The 19,703-nt window shown below is 40.7% G+C and overlaps 1 protein-coding gene across 1 annotated transcript in view; it reads right to left on the bottom strand.

Annotated features, from left to right (window-relative positions):
- The window catches only part of LOC124795922 (DDB1- and CUL4-associated factor 1-like), a 252,209-nt gene that overhangs the window by 215,792 nt on the left and 16,714 nt on the right, over positions 1-19,703 (bottom strand). Inside the window, exon 3 of the mRNA XM_047260006.1 lies at positions 3,313-3,463. Within this exon, the coding sequence (XP_047115962.1) occupies positions 3,313-3,463 (151 nt within the window). The remainder of the gene's footprint in view (positions 1-3,312; positions 3,464-19,703) is intronic.

Below are 19,703 nucleotides of genomic sequence, written 5' to 3'. Positions count from 1 at the left end.
TCTCCTATATTATTGTTTAGGCAATGCTCTCAGAAGAGGATGGCTATAGCGATCCTGAGTTTGAAATTGAATTCAGTGGCTCAGAAAGTGGAGAAGAATGTAATGCTACTTCATTAGAGACTGGAAGTGATGCCAGTTTGTCAGATGGGTGACACATACTCACCAGTGGTACGAGATAAATAAATCCACAGTGCTCCAGTAACAAGACTTAAGTTCACAGGAAACCATTGTGAAATACATGGTTAGAATCCAAAACTACAGAGAAAATAAAAAGGATTTCAAGTTTCAAAACAGAACCTGAAACAGATGATGTTCCGACAACTGACAACATGTCCTCAGGCTAAAATAATAATAATAAAATATGAGAACAACAGCAACTCACTTCAAGAAAGAGCTTTAAAAAAAAAAAAAAGGATACACACAAGAACCACAGAGAAATCATGAACATAAAAATCCAAAGAGGGGCGAACATAGAATCTGATCATTGGCTCACCAGACTTAAAATCAGGCTGACACCAAACAGAATGAATATGAAGACCACAGTGACACCAAAGTTTGATGTGACAAAATTAGTCATTGAGGATCAAAGTGGAATGGGGGGATGAGAGAGCTGTGACATGAGAAGAATTCAAAGAGAAGGTAACCAGTTAAGCAAAAGCAGAAATTCCTCTAACCAAAAAGAAAAGACATTCACGGTGGAATGACAAGAGCTAAAGCAACTGAGAACAGGAAAATGGCACGCAAATGGAACAGTGACAAAACAGAAGTTAACCTGGCAATGTAGGATGAGAAAACAAATGAGACGCACCAGGAGAGAGAAAAGATAATATGAAAAGGATCAGTTAAAAGGAGTAGAAGAGGATTTCCAAAACTATAACACAACTTCTACAGGACATTTAAAACCAGAGTCAAAGGATACCAACCACAAAATGCATACGTCAGGATACAATTATAGAGTTCTGGCACTGAACAACAAAGAAGCGCAAGACACTGCAGTTAACTACTGAACTGTCCAGAAACGATGATTGAAAACTGTAGAACAGCTGGAGAAGATGACATCATAGCTGAAATGCTAAAAGAAGCCGAGCCAAATACCACCAGAGAAACGACAAATATCGTATAAAACATATGGGAGACTGAAGTAATATCAGAAGACTGGAAGTGTGCGGTTATACACCCTCTACATAAAAACAGAGGTATGACCAATGTTAATAATTAGAGGGACATCTATCCTGCCAGTTACATTTGAAGTTCAAAGTTCAATCACAGTGCCTGCTAGATAGGACACAGTTGCAACAGGAGGCAAGATAAGGGAATAAAAATCAGGCTTCAGACTGTGAAGATGCTGTGCTGAGCAGATACTAAATTGAAAGACAGTCCTGAGATACGAAGAAATGAGAAGCAGAGTGACCATGAGCTCTCCTGTTGGTTTCCAAAAGATATGCTATATATATAGACCATCACTTTTCCAAGAACTGGAAGAGAGTGACCTCAATGAGAAGACAGAGAACATTATCAAACGGACACTAACAAACACCAAATCTAAAATCAAATTCATGAGCAACTTATCAGTTCTCTGAGATTAGAACAGTAGTGAGACAGGGAGATGGTAATTCGCCACTATTGTTCAATACACTATTAGACAAAGGTGTCAGGGAATGGAAAAAAAATTGAGGATAGAGGTATTTTATAAACCAATCAGGCTAGGAAAGAAATACGGAGGACTTGATATTGGCACTTTGGCATTCACTGATGATCTGGCAATACTATCAGATAACATAGAAACCGCAGTGAAGCAAACTGAGGTTGTAAAAGAGAGTGCTGAAAATGTCAGGCTGCATATCTCTGAGAAAAAAAAGAGTGCCTGCCAACCAAAAAGATACCACACATAATATCACAAAAGATACGGGGAGCTCAAGAGAGTTCACAAATTCAAGCATCATTGTGAGATACACACAACTGGGATGGTAAAGAAGCTCACGAACTGAGAAATCAAAAGATGATTAGAGCATTATGGATGACTGGCAACACCTATGATAAATCATACCTATCATGTCAACATAAAAGTGAGACATAGCAACACTGTCACCATGTTACAAAACTTATATGCAACAGGAACATTGGTCATGGATTGGAAAAGTGCACTAGGAAAGGTCAAGAAAGCAAACAGAAGAAACAACATAAAAATCCTAGGGCTCAATGAGAGAGAAGCTGACTACAGATTACAGCATGGACAGCAGAGCAAACAGATATCTAATATATTACATGACATGAAGAAACATTGACTGAAATTTTACACAAATGTCAAGAGAATGTTGGACACCCAACAAACCAAACACATCTTGCACTCAGAACGCATTAAGAACCTGAAGTGGATCACCGAGGGCCAGAAGGATGCTGGCATAACAAACTCAAAAAGTCAGACAAACACTCAACCAAAAGAACTCATATGGAAAGTAAGCCAAGAGGTCAAGAAATTCAAGAAATGAACAGAAGAAGGAAGAAAATGCATAGTGACAAGATGAAAGACGTGTGGTGCCTCAGAAAATTTCACATTAAGCAGATGTTTCTCATGATCCTCTAGAGGCCTATTACAGAGTATAATAACCATTTCAATAATACCGTCAGAGACAGCAAAGGGCTTGGAAAAACTGAACAGGATGGATAGTGTCTTTGAAAGAAGTTACAAGAGGAGCATCAGCATGACAAGTGAAAGGAAACACAGATTAGTACACGTGATTTGTAATTTGGGCAGCAAAATGAACAACAGCGATAGGCATAAAGAAAATATAAAATGCAAGAAAAGCTTGTCTGAACAGGAGAAATACATTGCCATGGAATATAAATTCATGTGTTAGGAAGACTTTTCTAGAACAACTTAAGACAAAAGAGTCCCTTTAAGTTTGATACTACTGAAGAATGCTGAAAAATTAGATGTGGAAGATGTTGGAAGGTACAGGTATGATTTATCCCTCCCATTTACTCCATTTGCAGAACTGTAGGACTATAGACCCAAATTCTCTCACTTTACAGTCAGAATCAATAGTTTGTATGTGACATGCAGTATTATATTTCTTCATTCGCAGACACAGAAGCTTCCAGAATTTAAAGAGTAAATTAATCTGTTTAATGCTAAATATCAATGTGAAATACATCAGTTACACTTGATGGCCTTTGCTTTTTTTCACATTATCTCTAAGAGGATCTGTTAATCAACACTAAAAAGGGAAGCTGAGTATTTTACTGCCATGTTACTAATTCTGAAAAGAAAGTAATACACAAGGTTTATTTGTAGAAATCAAGTTTTTTTACCTTATTCATAAAATTTTCTTTGCGAAATAGAACCTTCAAAATGTGACCAAGTGCACAGTCTGGATCAGCCCTGATTGGATGTCTTTCATCAAATGGATCTGGATCCATCTTCATGTAGTTATCAGTTTCTACCTCTATTATCTCTGCAATCCTGGATCAGAACATAATTCATGAATTACTAACCCCCACAAAGGAAAAAATTTATAATCAAAATTGTACAAAGCACTTGCCATGGAACTTTATAACCAAGAAAGTGAGATCAGCAAGAAATGTTTAGTTTGCTATTGATTGACATCAGGGGAGGTATTAGCAAACAATACTAGATAGTATTTTCAGAATAATGTCTCTCAACTACTTACAGGAATATGGGCACTTTCATACAATACCAATAAATACATCTCTACCAATGACAACAAGAACAAAACTGTCACATAGAAATATTTGGATGTTACATTATATGAACTGCAAATAAAATGAACACATCTAGTTAATGAGATACAAAACAGATACACAATAATCTTAACTTAGAAAGAAACTACTCCAATTACAGAAAATCTAGGTTCTAATAGAGTTAACATAAAAAGTCAACAATACTTCTTACATTAGACATTCATTTGCTTCACGTTACATTAAACAGAATAGTCATCTCACACAAAATAAATTCACCCATGCACAGAAACACATCATCATCTTCAACACTGGCAAGCTCAAACCTTTTTTCTGAAGGAGGTGGACACCTCAGTTGACTGTTGCCTGCTGACTAAGGAAACTTCCAGCATTCTTGTTGCTTTCTATCTACTGCATAGCACATCACAGCCTTCACACACTGTAGGTGAAGGGAAAGTTCTTCATAATAAGGCGTATTTGTTTACATGCAATGCCATTAAATTTCGGTTGGAAGAGGCAAAGGAGGAAGCAAAAATGTCATTCTAAAGTGTGTTTGAGCATTATAGAACCCATTCGATCTTCCAATTGCGCAATAAAGAGAATAAAGGAGAAGGGGTGAAAATATAACTACAAATACTTCCCAAAGATTCACTACTTCCAGAAATATGCAGAAGAAGGAGAAAAATTTTTATATTTAGGCAATATTGACAAGCAGGTTGTTAGGAGACCAGATACACACTTTCCATGTGACACATTCAGCAATGTAATAGATAACTTTGTCCTGTACACTACATTATTACCTCTTTTTTGTTTTAAAAGATTTTCCTCTGGTAGCATGTGGCTTGACATGTTTTGCTTTGGGTTTATTATGTGACTATTTTGTTTTCAATAATCTACTGATGAACTATTGGCTTTGAACATCCATATTTTCGAAATATTGGTCATAACGATACCAGGTGGTTAGAACTGAAGTGCAGCTACTCACAGATGTCCTCTGTGGGGTGTAGGTATCGTATGGCTGTGAAACTTGGTATATATGCTAATGTGTTAATGCAGAACTGATTTAAGCTAGAAAAAAAAATAGTTCCAGCTGCACATCGGCATTATACACTGTTTGTATGATGGTATGATATCCATGCCGTCATTTGACAAGCCATAACATGAGCAAACAGTACGGCCATCGAGATGAGAGAACAAGCGTTGTTAGTGAAACTGTTTTATGTGAACTGCAGCAATCAGAGTGCTGCACTGACTGAGTACCGCTGACTGAAAGGTCTGAGGACAGGCCCAAAGCCTTAAAAGGTTTACAGCAGATGATAATTAACTTCTAAACACATGTGAGTGTGGTATGGCACCTGGAAGACTAAGAGGCAGTTGCTCTTGCTGTAACTGGGCATGAAGCACATGTCACAGGAAGTGCAAGTGCTCGTGCACTGTCACGAGAATTGGCCATCCCATGGTCCACAGTACAGAAAGTTTTGCGGTCTATTTTACACTGGTACCCGTACAAGATCCAGATGGTATAGCAATTGAAACCTCATGATTTACAGCAATATTCTGATTCACTCTTTGGGTTCTGGTATGGATCAACACTGACTGATGATATGCAGTTGGGCAATATTCAAATTTGGGGTACTGTTAAACACTCTCTTATGAGTGAAGAGCCACTGCATTCACCACACGATTGTGTGGTGTGAATTCAATAGTACCTTCATTCTCAGTCCATTCTTCTTTAAAGAGAATACACCCAGAGTACTTGTCAGGTGCGACACGACATTCGCTCGTTATTGAAACTTCCTCACAGAATGTGTAACTTCCACGAAAGTGTTATCTCCTGGGGTTTTCCACATGCTTGGCCTGCAAAGTCACCTGATCTGAATCCATATGACTTTTGGCTCTGGAAATGTCTAAGAAAATGTTTACCAGGGACACATTTTGCCTCCACCTGATCTGAGGACCAGTATACAGGAGCAACTGTTGATCATGTCATTTTATGGATAAAACATCTCGTCGGGCTCCTGTAAGCGGCAGTTAACAATAAAATCAACATTATGCTGTCCTCATTTGTTTGAGCTTTTCTGTCCTTATCTCATTCCTAATCCATTACATATGGAAACATTTCTAGGATTCACATCTTCACATTTTCACCTGTTGGCCAATATTGCAATTAATTTTTTTGCGTAAATCAGCTCTGCAATAATGCATTAGAATATCAGTTCCGCAGCCATATGATAATTATAGACCAAATTGGACCTTTGTGAGTAGCTGCACTTTTAACTATAACCCTGGTATAACCTGTTAATACAATCATTTGCACACTTGCTAGATATAGCTTACAAGTTATGCGAGATATGCCTTTGTGTGTAGGCTTCAGTTCTCAAACTAAACCTCCCTTACCACAATAACACCGCTCAAGAGGGAATCCCTATCACTACCATTGACCTTACTTTAGCGTACTGTCTGTGCAAGTATGAGCAAATATAGTTTGCCTGCACTCTACACACAATGTGTGTTCTGCAAACTGCAATAGTCAATGTATGCAAGCAACTAGAATACCCATCAGAAATAATGTTCTGAAAATGAATGACAAAGAATACAGAAATCATAATCTACATTCAAATCAATATGTCCCCACATGAAGCAAAAACAGTCAGCACAACTGCAAAAGTAATCCAACCCCAAAAGTTTATAAGCTATATACAAGCAATGGTTACTACATAGGAATGGAAGATAGTTATTTGTAAACTGACTCATGACACGCAGTGGATTTGCTGTAACTACTGTCCTCAGGTGATTTACAGTCATATTGTTCAAAGCAAAGGCAAAAAACTTCTGACTTTTTGCTAGGATATACTGTTGAGCAACTCATCATGCCTCATGCCATTTGCCACAAGTCTGTGAACCATTCAATTCCGGGATGATCTAATTTTTCCAATCCCTTTCACATTCCTAATGGACAAAAATCCCTAATTACATCAACATACATAGTTTGTTTCCAATGAGTTTGTTTTTACAGACCGTACAATTTTAAAAAAAACAGTTCACCTTAAATTGGTATACCACAAGACTGACACTGGTATGCCATAAACTTAGTCAATATTATGTCACACAGCTCTTTTCAATTGGCAAATATAATTTAAGAAAGGCTGAACTACTGGAATAGGAAATAGAAATGTTGATAACATCGATGAATAATTTCTCAGTAATTAAATCCATTTACTACTGGAAAATTTCCAAAAAATGTACGTGAAAGTGGTGAGCAGGAGGAGGAGATGAGAAATGAGAACTGGGGTAGACCAAGGAGTGTGGTGGGTACAAAACTGATGTCATGGAATATGTTTTGACTTCAGCAGAGCTTAGGCTGCAAAAAGGCAGACAACAGAAAAAGGGTTTAGTATGCCAATGGTTGTTAAAACAGAAATATACGCATACTGATATGTGTAGCACTGCCCACATGCAGTGAATGTGCCTGTGGTGACAACTTGCTGTCATCACAGGCTGGTCAGGTAAAGGTCAGTAGCAGGTAAATGTAAGGCCACTTGTAAGCGGTCCATCTCCCTCCAACTTCACCTTTATAAGTGATTATGACCGTCGCCACTGAACACCTTGACCAATTTAGACTTTTGTTGCAAAATGCATCGGCTGAGGAGTATGTGGTCTCTACCAATGCCAGACAATGGAACTTTGCGTAATATAAGGACAAGCTGAAAACTAATACCTCTTAATTTTTATGTAAAAACTCTTAACGTTTCTTTTAAAAAATAAAGCAAAAGTTATTACTTCTACATATTTGTCCTTCATGCCTACATATCTGCAGTCCTCTGCCACTAGAGGGCTCTGAATAGTAACATGGAACACAATGGTATGTAACTATATCGATGCAAGTATGCTGTAATCGAGTTTCGAATTTGAAGAGTTTGTGTCAACACACACGGGGCACCATCTCCTTCAGCATGAAAATACCAGACCACAAACAAGCCGATATGACATGTTGTTATGCCTGCAAGGTTGACGACACACCACACATCCTAGTGTTGAGGGTTGCACAGCTGCCAGGCAACCACTTTTCACCAAAAATTGGATTTCCCTGTATTCCACTGGGCATCCCTGGCAGTGCTGCCAGAGGTCATGCGTCACAGGAACCTAACTGCTCTCACAATCCACATGACCAAAAATAGATCCCAAAATATCCTGCTGGTGGACGGTATTTAGGCAAGTGCACAGCTGTATGTCGCCAGTTCATTTCGCGCCAGGACTTCAGTTTGGCCATCCAGCTTGTGATTGTGGATGATGTAAAACTTCACTTAAAAGTACTTTTGTAGTATGCTGACTGTAGACTGTTCCTAGGGAACTTAAATGCCATGCCTAGATGGAAGACCAAACTCTTGGCTGAGCTTTGCTTCAACATGGCCTCATTGAGACTCAGCATTTTCATTTATGTGACAAACTTGTCTTCTAAATTACAACCTTCAGTCAGTGAGTTTCAACTTATAAATCTTGTCTTATTATTTACTGGAGTAGACGGACAGTGTTTCTTATTTTTGTAAATAAACTTCTTGAGTCGCTGTAACATTTTTTTTTTTTTATGCTGCCTATAGTGGATCCTTCACGAGCACTGCAACATCTTCAACAATCTGATGCCTTGGGTTTACTATCATTGGACATCTTCTATACAGTCCCAACTTTGCCTCATTCAATCTTCATTTGTTTCCAAAACTTAAAGAACATCTTCGAGGAGTTCACTTTGATAGTGATGAAGTTGTGCAAACAGAGGTGAGGTTGTGGCTTCATGAACAAACTGAAACATTCTGTAGTAACAGTATCAAGACACTGGTGTCTCGTTGGGAGAAACGTGTATCATCAGGGTGACTATGCTAAAAAAAAAAAAAAAAAAAAAAAAAAAAAAACCAGACAAGAAGAATAAAGATGTAGAATGTTAATCATGTTTGTTTCCTTTAAAAGATATGAGTTACCACATAAAAAATTTGGAAACATTACTTTTCAGCACACCCTCATATGATGTTTATCAGCTCCAACGAGGAAACACTGCCCATTACTTTCTATCTGGAACTATAGCTTATATTAATTTTGAACAGTAACTATTACTGTTTGTTTTTGTACACCAATAGTCAATTTTAATCTATTGTTACAGAATATTGTGTTTAATAAATGTTGTTTGCCTTGAAGTGAATGTTCCAACAGTGGGCATAATCAAGAACTATTCTTATGAATTTATTTATTTATTGTTCCGTGGGACCACATTTAGGAGAAGTCTCCATGGTCATGGAACGAGTCAATACATGAAATTATAACACAATTGTAGAAACATATAAAATGAAATATAAGAAACATATTCAGGTGACAAGTCGTTAGTTTAAATAAAGAAAATCAAGAATGTAACACTGGAATTTGCTTAATTTTTTAGCTCTTCCAGGAGCTCCTCGACAGAATAGAAGGAGTGAGCCATGAGGAAACTCTTCAGTTTAGACTTAAAAGTGTTTGGGCTACTGCTAAGATTTTTGAGTTCTTGTGGTAGCTTATTGAAAATGGATGCAGCAGAATACTGCACTCCTTTCTGCACAAGAGTCAAGGAAGTGCATTCCACATGCAGATTTGATTTCTGCCTAGTATTAACTGAGTGAAAGCTGCTAACTCTTGGGAATAAGCTAATATTGCTAACAACAAACGACATTACAGAAAATACATACTGTGAGGACAATGTCAAAATTCCCAGACTATTGAATAGGGGTCGACAAGAGGTTTTCGAACTTACACCATACATAGCTCGAACAGCCCGTTTTTGAGCCAAAAATACCCTTTTTGAATCAGAAGAATTACCCCAAAAAATAATACCATATGACATAAGCGTATGAAAATAAGCGAAGTAGACTACTTTTCGTGTTGAAATGTCACTTATTTCAGATACTGTTCTAATGGTAAATAAAGCGGCATTTAGTTTCTGAACAAGATCCTGAACATGGGCTTTCCACAACAGCTTACTATCTATCCGTACGCCTAGGAACTTGAACTGTTCCGTCTCGCTTATAACATGCCCATTCTGTCTGATTAAAATGTCAGTTCTTGTTGAATTGTGGGTTAGAAACTGTAAAAACTGAGTCTTACTGTGATTTAGCATCAAATTATTTTCCACAAGCCACGAACTTATATCATGAACTGCATTATTTGATAATGTTTCAATATTACACACAAGATCCTTCACTACCAAGGTGGTGTCATCAGCAAACAGAAATATTTTTGAATCACCTGTAATACTAGAAGGCATATCATTTATATAAATAAGAAACAGCAGTGGCCCCAGCACTGACCCTTGGGGAACGCCCCACTTAACAGTGCCCCATTGAGACTGAACATCACTACCACTCTCAATATTGCGGACAATTACCTTCTGCTTTCTGTTCTTAAAGGAAGAGGCGAACCAATTGTAAGCTACTCCCCTTACTCCATAATGTTCCAACTTCTGCAGTAATATTTTGTGGTCAACACAGTCAAAAGCCTTCATTAAATCAAAGAAAACACCTAACGTTCGCAACCTTTTATTTAATCCATCCAAAACCTCACAGAGAAAAGAGACTATAGCATTTTCAGTTGTTAAGCCATTTCTAAAACCAAACTGTACACTTGACAGCAAATTATGTGAATTTAAATGCTGCAGTAACCTTGTATATACAACCCTCTCGATAACTTTAGCAAACACCGATGGCATAGAAAAAGGTCTATAATTGTCAACATTATCCCTGTCTCCCTTTTTATAAAGTGGCTTCACTACCGAGTACTTTAATCAGTCAGGAAACCGACCACTCCTAAAGGAAAAGTTACAGATATGGCTAAGTACTGAGCTAACATACGTGGAACAATACTTCAGTATTCTGCTAGATACCCCGTCATATCCATGAGAGTTCTTGGTCTTTAGTGATTTAATTATTAACTCAATCTCCCTCTTGTCAGTATCATGGAGGAGCATTTCAGGTAACAGTCTCGGAACACTTTTTTCTAAGAGCGCTATATGATTCCCTGTTGGGACTAGGTTTCTATTTAGTTCACCTGCTATATTCAGAAAGTGATTATTAAGTACTGTACATCCCCACTACGCACTGATTCTATATTCTCGACCTGTCTCTGCAGACCAGCCACTTCCTTTACGACTGACCATATGGTTTTAATTTTATCCTGAGACTTAGCTATTCTATCTGCATACCACATACTTTTTGCCTTCCTAATAACTTTTTTAAGCACCTTACAATACTGTTTGTAATGGGCTGCTGCATTTAGATTTCGACTGTTTCTAACGTTATGATATAATTGCCACTTTGTTCTACAAGATATTCTTATCCCTTTAGTCAGCCACCCAGGCTGCCTGTTTGTGCTAGTACCCTGTTTTGAACGTTCTAACGGAAAGCAACTTTCAAAGAGCACGAGAAAAGTCTTGAGGAAAGCATTATATTTATCGTCTACTGTATCAGCACTATAAACATCTTGCCACTCTTGTTCCTTGATAAGGTTTACAAAAGTCTGTACAGCAACTGGATCAGCTTTCCTAAAAAGTTGGTAACTATATTTAACATGTGTTGCAGCACAAAAATCTTTTAGACTTAAAATTTGTGCATCATGATCTGAAAGGCATTCACCTTTTTGCTAACAGAATGCCCTTCTAATAATGACGAATGAATTGCAAGGGATATCTTAATTACTGCTAAGTTGACACACTAACACAATTCATATACTTTACAAATGTTTTTATGTGTAACACTCCATCAACTAGCAAACTCAAAACATTACAAAAACCAGAGACAATTATGAGACTGTTATAAATGTATGACCAGCAGTCTGAGCTATTTTGATTTCTTTAGTGGATTCTTGCAGAGTAATCCACAGGAGAAATATTTCTTATTTATATTGTAAACACTGCTTAAAATTATGATAGTTAAGTGCAAGTTCATCAAGCATACATTAATAATGACTCCCGATTTTGACCCAAGTATGAAAGAAAGGATACATAATAATACAAGTGAAACTGTGTAGTTTAACAAAAATACATATTTATAAAACAGAAGTATTTTATTTATTGGAAATATGCAAATATAATTCAAAGGTCGTATTCTTTAATGTGTGCATAATGTATCTGAGACAGGTCTATCATATTTAAACTGAGCACCAAAACTGATAATGACAAAGTCAATTTACAAAGCTGTAGATACTATGATAGCTCAGAGTTTCTGCTGTGGGTGAATTACAACTTTCCCAACTCAATCAAGATATATTCACCAATTGCAAAAAACCATTTTCAAATGGGGGCTGAAGCTGCAGGACAACTGGACTGACTAAATAACAGTAGCACAGTTCAAAGACTAGTGGAAATTGAGGACAGGAATGCTGCTGGAATAAAGGATGTTTTGGTGGGACACTTCCTAACTGTGCAATTATGGGAATCTGTAGAGGGGGGACGGGGATGGATTCTGATGATGGATGTTGGGAAACAGCCAGTGATGTTCACTACATTGCCACGAGTGCATAATCCTGCTCAAACATCAACTGGTCATACTTCTCTCCCACTGTCCACAATTTGTTGCCATCTCTACAGCTGAACAATGTATAGTTGTATACAGGCATGACACAGACAAAAAGGAAGTAGATGGGTTTGACGGAAGGATCTAGAATAGGTCTAGGGATTAGGGCAAGCAGTGGGAAGTCTGCTAGACTTCTAGGGTGGGGTTACTGAAGACAGGCCTAAATTTGTACACACACACACACACACACACACACACACACACACACACACACACAACTTGTAGCCTGAAGTTAGATACAGTGAAATGTGGTGACACATAAGACAGGATTTCTGGTCAGGTGAATACATGGCTATCAACATAAAATCAAATAGGGATAACATAAGATTATGATTAATACTGAATGAGAAAACGGGTATGTGGGTGAACAACTGTTAACAGCATAACTAAAATGGTAGCTGCAAAGCCAAAAACCACCATAGCAGTATAACTCTTGATACCTACTAATGCTGCAAATGATGAATATATAAAAAACACGTAGGATGAGATAAAGGAAGTTCCTCAGTATATTATGAGAGTGAAAATTTGATTCTGATGGGTACCAGAAAAATGGAGAGAATGGTAAATAGTACAAAACATGATCGACTGATTAATCGAGAGGGGTTATGGGACCAAACGGCAAGGTCATCAGTCCCGTGATTCTGAAGCGAGTCACAGAAGAAAGAGGGTCTGCAAAAAGTGGACAAATCCAGTCAGTGGAGTCAAATTATAAAATAATGAACATTAAACTAGCACAATAAAGGCATACAAGGTGAGACCAAATCTAAAAATTGGAAAAAAGAGGGGGGTGACATGGGGTCACAGACCAAGAAGACTATAAAAGAAGTCCCAACCACAACCAACCTGCCCCTGTTCCAAGACTAAAGGAGAACCTTATATCTGGAAATAAAAACCACTTTCATGGAGGAAATCGAGGACCAGTTCAACCATACGTGGATCGGCTGCTAATATTAAATTTAAGGAATCGGGAAGACTATCCTTAACACAACAAGCTGAAAGAAGAGGATATTTCACCAATATGTGAGATATCATCAGTCTGGCTCCACAAGCATATTGTGAGGGGTGGGTCATTACATAGGAGGAAACAATTGGTGACCTGGGTATGACCAATGCGTAAATGGCATAAAACAGTGGACTCCTTCCGAGAGGAGCGGAAGGAAGAGTGCCAAACTGCAGTAGACTCCTTCATTGTGCAGAGTATATTACTATGAGCATTAGCACCCCACATGGCATTTCACTTTTGGGCAAAGAGAGATTTGACGTAGATCCACATACCTGTAGTTGGAATCATGAAAGGAAATGGGGGGGGGGGGGGGGGGGTAAGTACCTGCTTCTCTAGCCAAAAGGTCAGGCAGTTCATTCCCTGGGATGCCCACATGACTTGCGACCTGGAGAAAGACGACTGAACAGGCGGCATGTTCAAGGGCACAACATGGATAGCACGGACAAAAGGGCGACGAGATTTGCATTGGTCGATATCCTGCAGATTTCTCATGGATTCTGCACAAATTGAAACACTGTGGAGGGAGGCCTGAGAAACAAAAAGGAGGGCCCTGTGAATGATTAGAAGCTCTGCTGTGAACACACTATGTGATCCCGGCAATAAATGGTGTTCAAAGTCAGTAGGAGACATGACAGCATATCCCACCTTATTGATAGTCTTAGAACGATCAGTGTAAAAGATGGTGGCAACCTGGAACTCTGCAAGGATGGCACAGACAAGACGCCGGAAAACCGTAGGAGTGACAGAGACCTTAGGACCCTGGAATAGATCAATCCTAATCCATGATCTAGACACCATCCAAGGGTGGGGTACGGGAGGTAAGACATGGGGTGCCGTCTGGTGAGTGGAGATGGAGATCCCGACAGAGGGATGTGAGACGCATGCTAACTGACAATCCCACCTGTGGGCGGGTGTTAAGAGGGAGACATGACACATTGGTGAAGAGCACAGGGTATACAGGAAGGTCAAGGAAATGGCAAATGGCATTTGCATAAGAAACAAGGAGTTGGCTCCATCGGATGTGTAAAGGTGGAATCCCCACTTCCGTGAGGTGACTATCAACAGGACTAGTGCGAAAGGCACCAATAGCCAGATGCACCACACAATGGTGGCCAGCGTAAAGGAGTTTCAAAGTGGAAGGAGCTGCTGAGCCACAAAACCTGACTCCATAATATAGTCTGAACAAGACCAGAGCACGGTAAAGATGGGGAAGAGTGGAATGGTCTGCACCCCAAGACGTGTAGGCCAGGAAGCAGAGAGCATTAAGCTTCCGCATACATGCAAGTCTTTAGGTGGCAAATGTGGGGCAGCCATGTCAGCTTGTTATCAAAAATAAGGCCCAAGAAACGGGACTGTGCTACAACATTGAGGAGCTGGTTGCCTAAATAAAGTTATGGATCGGGCTGCACTGTGGGTAGATGACAAAACTGCATAACCTGTGTTTTGGAGGGAGAAAACTGGACGCATTGGGCAGTGGCCCATGCAAAGGCCCATCAGATGGTGCCTTGGAGCTGGGGCTATGCAGATGCTACTGAGTGGGAGCTGCACCAGATGTAAAAATCATCACCGTATAATGCCAGAGTAACCACAGGCTCAACAGAGGTCACAAGCCCATTGCTGGCAATGAAGAAGAGTGTGACACTTAGCAAAGAACCCTGTGGAATACCATTCTCCTGAATCTGAGGTGCGCTGAGCAAAGTGCCAACTCAAACCCAGAAGGGCTGGTGAGATAAAAGCTCACAGATAAAAATCAGAAGTGGAACACGGAAGTCCCAGTCATGGAGGGTAACTAAAATGTGACAGCGCCAAGCCATGTCATATGCCGTATGTAGGTCAAAAAAGACCGTGACAAGGTGCCAGCGGTGAGTAAAAGCTGGAGATCACCCTGCCTGGAAGCCACACTGATATGGGGACAACAGGCCCCGAGATTCGAGTACCCAACATAATATGAAGCTGACCATCCTTTCGAGCAGTTTACAAAGTACGTTCAGCAGGCTACTTGGGCAGTAGCTGTCAAAAGATGTTGGGCTTTTTCCCAGGCTTAAGAACGGGGATAACTGTAATGTCTCGCCATTGTGACGGAAAAGCCCCCATGAGTCAAATATTGTTGAAGACCCTGAGGAGCTGTTGCCTCTGGGGAACATCCAAGTGTTGGGTCACCTGATTGTGGATGGAATCCGGGCCTGGGGCTGTGTCTCGTGAAGAGCTAAGAGCCTGCACCAATTCCCATTCAGTGAAGAATGCATTTTAAGGCTCAACATGATGCAGGATGAAAGAGGGGGGGGGGTCGGTTCAACTCTGTGTTTCTGCCAACAGGCTAGGAAGAGGACGACGATGCTGTCGCAAAGTGTGTCACAAGGTGTTCTGCGAGAACGAATGGATCAGTGCACGGAGCACCTTAGAGGTTCGGACCCTGCACAGTTGACTATCACTGGTGGGCCAGAAGGCTACAGAGCTAGGACCACACCTGCAATGAAGAGGCATACGTCCCCAGGGAGGAAACATAGTGCTCCCAGCTTCCCTTTTAACTCTGCTTAATAATGTAATGAGCCTTATCATGGAGACAGTTAAAAGTGAGGAGGCTGGTCTGTGAAGGGTGCTGCTTAAATCACTGCAGTGCCCGTCAGCAGTCCTGGGCAGCCACATCCTTGGTTAACCAACGTACTAGTCGATGACGAGGGGGACTTGTGGATAGGGGGACAGCAGTTGACAGCAGCATGAAGAATAGTGGCAGAGATGCCTTGCACGACTACATCAATGGAATTCAAGAGGGAGGTGTCAAAGTGGACAGCATACATATATAAAGGCCAACTGGCCCTGTGGAATGCCCAACATGAAGGGCTGTCTGCCTGGCAACAGCAGGGGAATGATTCATTCATCGGAAAGTGGCCACTGTCACAAAGGTCATCATGGGATGACCCAGGTAGGGAAGCCACCAGGAGATCGAGAGATCGATGGCAGAGAAGGTGCCATGAGGAGCATGAAGTGGGTAGGGGATCCACCATTGAGGAGAAAAAAATCGAGGTCCGTGATAAGTTGGTCAATTAGGATACCCCTAAAGTCCCCAAGGAGGAGAAACGGGTGCGGGAGCTGCTGGATTATGGTAGTGGAAGTGGCGTACCTGGGGGGAGGTAGACATTGCAAATGGTGATTGATGGAGTCATTTACACTCGAACCACTATCGCTTCCAAGTTGGTATACAAGGGGATCCAGTCACTAATGACATCATAGCGAACCAAAGTGCAGACCCCACCAGATGCTACCCCGGGGCCAGTACGGTTCCACCAGAACATCCGATAACCACGAAAAGTTTGGAGAGTGGTTATCACGGATACGCGTTGCTTGAAGAACAAGACAGAACGCAGAATAGGAGGAGACAAGACGTTGCATTTCCAGTAGGCATAGTATCCATTGCAATTCCACTGGATGATCACGTGGTGAGAGTCCAAGGCAGACATGAAGAAGCCAAGGAGGATGTCGAGTCACTTGGTCAGTAGTCGTCACCGACAAGGATGGGGTGACATCCGTAAATAAGATGTCAGACTCAGGTTGCAAGAGGGGAGATGGCAACTACAGGGGCGCCTTGTCTTGAGATTTATGTTTCTTCTTCTTCTTCTTCTTCTTCTTCTTCTTCTTCTCTTTCTGAGGTGGGGGAGGGCAGAGTTCATGGGATGCACAGGTTTCTGCAAGATCTGGAACCAAAAAAGAGCAGGCGGCCTTGGGGTGCACAGATGGTGCGGCCTCATAGCTGAGTGGTGGTAAGAGTCTTCTGGCCTGAAAAACTCTGGCGAACCGGCTGATGTCTAAGAAAGGAGCACTACTTCGGCTGGGGAGAGGGAGCGGCTCCCTGACGGTAGGTTGTGGGAACTGCAAGGGAGAGGGAGGCGAGGACAAGGGAGGAGGAAGAAATGAAGTAACAGAGGCATAAGTCGTAGATAGTGACACTACATGGAGTCTCTCATACTTTTGGCGAGTCTCAGCATAAGACAAGCGATCCAGGGACTTGTATTCTTGAATCTTCTTTTCTCTCTTGTAAGCCGGGCAATCCGGGGAGCGAGGGGAGTGGCGGTCAGCACAACTGAGACACCAAGGTGTATACATGGACAAGGGAAAATAAATCCCAGAGTTTTCCCGGTAAAAAAATACACTTTTTCCATGTTATGTGGCAATATACTTTTCCATGGAACTCTAAAACTTATCAACCCTTTGAATGGTTACCATTTTATACACCAGCATAGATCTTCTCACTGCCACTTTAGAAAATGAAACCCAGAAAAAACAATCTTGGAAAGATCTCTGATGTGCAGCAACATGTACACTGCATATTTTCATATTACAATAAGCTGCATATATTCGTAATTACAAAATAAATTTGAATTCCCCCCCCCCCCCCCATGAACCATGGACCTTGCCGTTGGTGGGGAGGCTTGCGTGCCTCAGCGATACAGATAGCCTTACCGTAGGTGCAACCACAACGGAGGGGTATCTGTTGAGAGGCCAGACAAACGTGTGGTTCCTGAAGAGGGGCAGCAGCCTTTTCAGTAGTTGCAAGGGCAACAGTCTGGATGATTGACTGATCTGGCCTTGTAACAATAACCAAAACGGCCTTGCTGTGCTGGTACTGCGAACGGCTGAAAGCAAGGGGAAACTACAGCTGTAATTTTTCCCGAGGGCATGCAGCTTTACTGTATGATTACATGATGATGGCGTCCTCTTGGGTAAAATATTCCGGAGGTAAAATAGTCCCCCATTCGGATCTCCGGGCGGGGACTACTCAAGAGGATGTCGTTCTCAGGAGAAAGAAAACTGGCGTTCTACGGATCGGAGCGTGGAATGTCAGATCTCTTAATCGGGCAGGTAGGTTAGAAAATTTAAAAAGGGAAATGGATAGGCTGAAGTTAGATATAGTGGGAATTAGTGAAGTTCGGTGGCAGGAGGAACAAGACTTCTGGTCAGGTGACTACAGGGTTATAAACACAAAATCAAATAGGGGTAATGCAGGAGTAGGTTTAATAATGAATAGGAAAATAGGAATGCGGGTAAGCTACTACAAACAGCATAGTGAACGCATTATTGTGGCCAAGATAGATACGAAGCCCACACCTACTACAGTAGTACAAGTTTATATGCCAACTAGCTCTGCAGATGACGAAGAAATTGAAGAAATGTATGATGAAATAAAAGAAATTATTCAGATTGTGAAGGGAGACGAAAATTTAATAGTCATGGGTGACTGGAATTCGAGTGTGGGAAAAGGGAGAGAAGGAAACATAGTAGGTGAATATGGATTGGGGGACAGAAATGAAAGAGGAAGCCGCCTGGTAGAATTTTGCACAGAGCACAACATAATCATAACTAACACTTGGTTTAAGAATCATGAAAGAAGGTTGTATACATGGAAGAACCCTGGAGATACTAAAAGGTATCAGATAGATTATATAATGGTAAGACAGAGATTTAGGAACCAGGTTTTAAATTGTAAGACATTTCCAGGGGCAGATGTGGACTCTGACCACAATCTATTGGTTATGACCTGTAGATTAAAACTGAAGAAACTGCAAAAAGGTGGGAATTTAAGGAGATGGGACCTGGATAAACTAAAAGAACCAGAGGTTGTACAGAGATTCAGGGAGAGCATAAGGGAGCAATTGACAGGAATGGGGGAAATAAATACAGTAGAAGAAGAATGGGTAGCTTTGAGGGATGAAGTAGTGAAGGCAGCAGAGGATCAAGTAGGTAAAAAGACGAGGGCTAGTAGAAATCCTTGGGTAACAGAAGAAATATTGAATTTAATTGATGAAAGGAGAAAATATAAAAATGCAGTAAGTGAAACAGGCAAAAAGGAATACAAACGTCTCAAAAATGAGATCGACAGGAAGTGCAAAATGGCTAAGCAGGGATGGCTGGAGGACAAATGTAAGGATGTAGAGGCCTATCTCACTAGGGGTAAGATAGATACCGCCTACAGAAAAATTAAAGAGACCTTTGGAGATAGGAGAACGACTTGTATGAATATCAAGAGCTCAGATGGAAACCCAGTTCTAAGCAAAGAAGGGAAAGCAGAAAGGTGGAAGGAGTATATAGAGGGTCTATACAAGGGCGATGTACTTGAGGACAATATTATGGAAATGGAAGAGGATGTAGATGAAGATGAAATGGGAGATACGATACTGCGTGAAGAGTTTGACAGAGCACTGAAAGACCTGAGTCGAAACAAGGCCCCCGGAGTAGACAATATTCCATTGGAACTACTGACGGCCGTGGGAGAGCCAGTCCTGACAAAACTCTACCATCTGGTGAGCAAGATGTATGAAACAGGCGAAATACCCTCAGACTTCAAGAAGAATATAATAATTCCAATCCCAAAGAAAGCAGGTGTTGACAGATGTGAAAATTACCGAACTATCAGCTTAATA

This window comes from Schistocerca piceifrons, chromosome 1, assembly GCF_021461385.2.
Source record: "Schistocerca piceifrons isolate TAMUIC-IGC-003096 chromosome 1, iqSchPice1.1, whole genome shotgun sequence".
Taxonomy (NCBI): Eukaryota; Metazoa; Arthropoda; class Insecta; order Orthoptera; family Acrididae; genus Schistocerca; species Schistocerca piceifrons.
The sequence above is the reverse complement of the archived record's forward strand: the minus strand, read 5'-3'. Positions and strand labels throughout refer to the sequence as shown.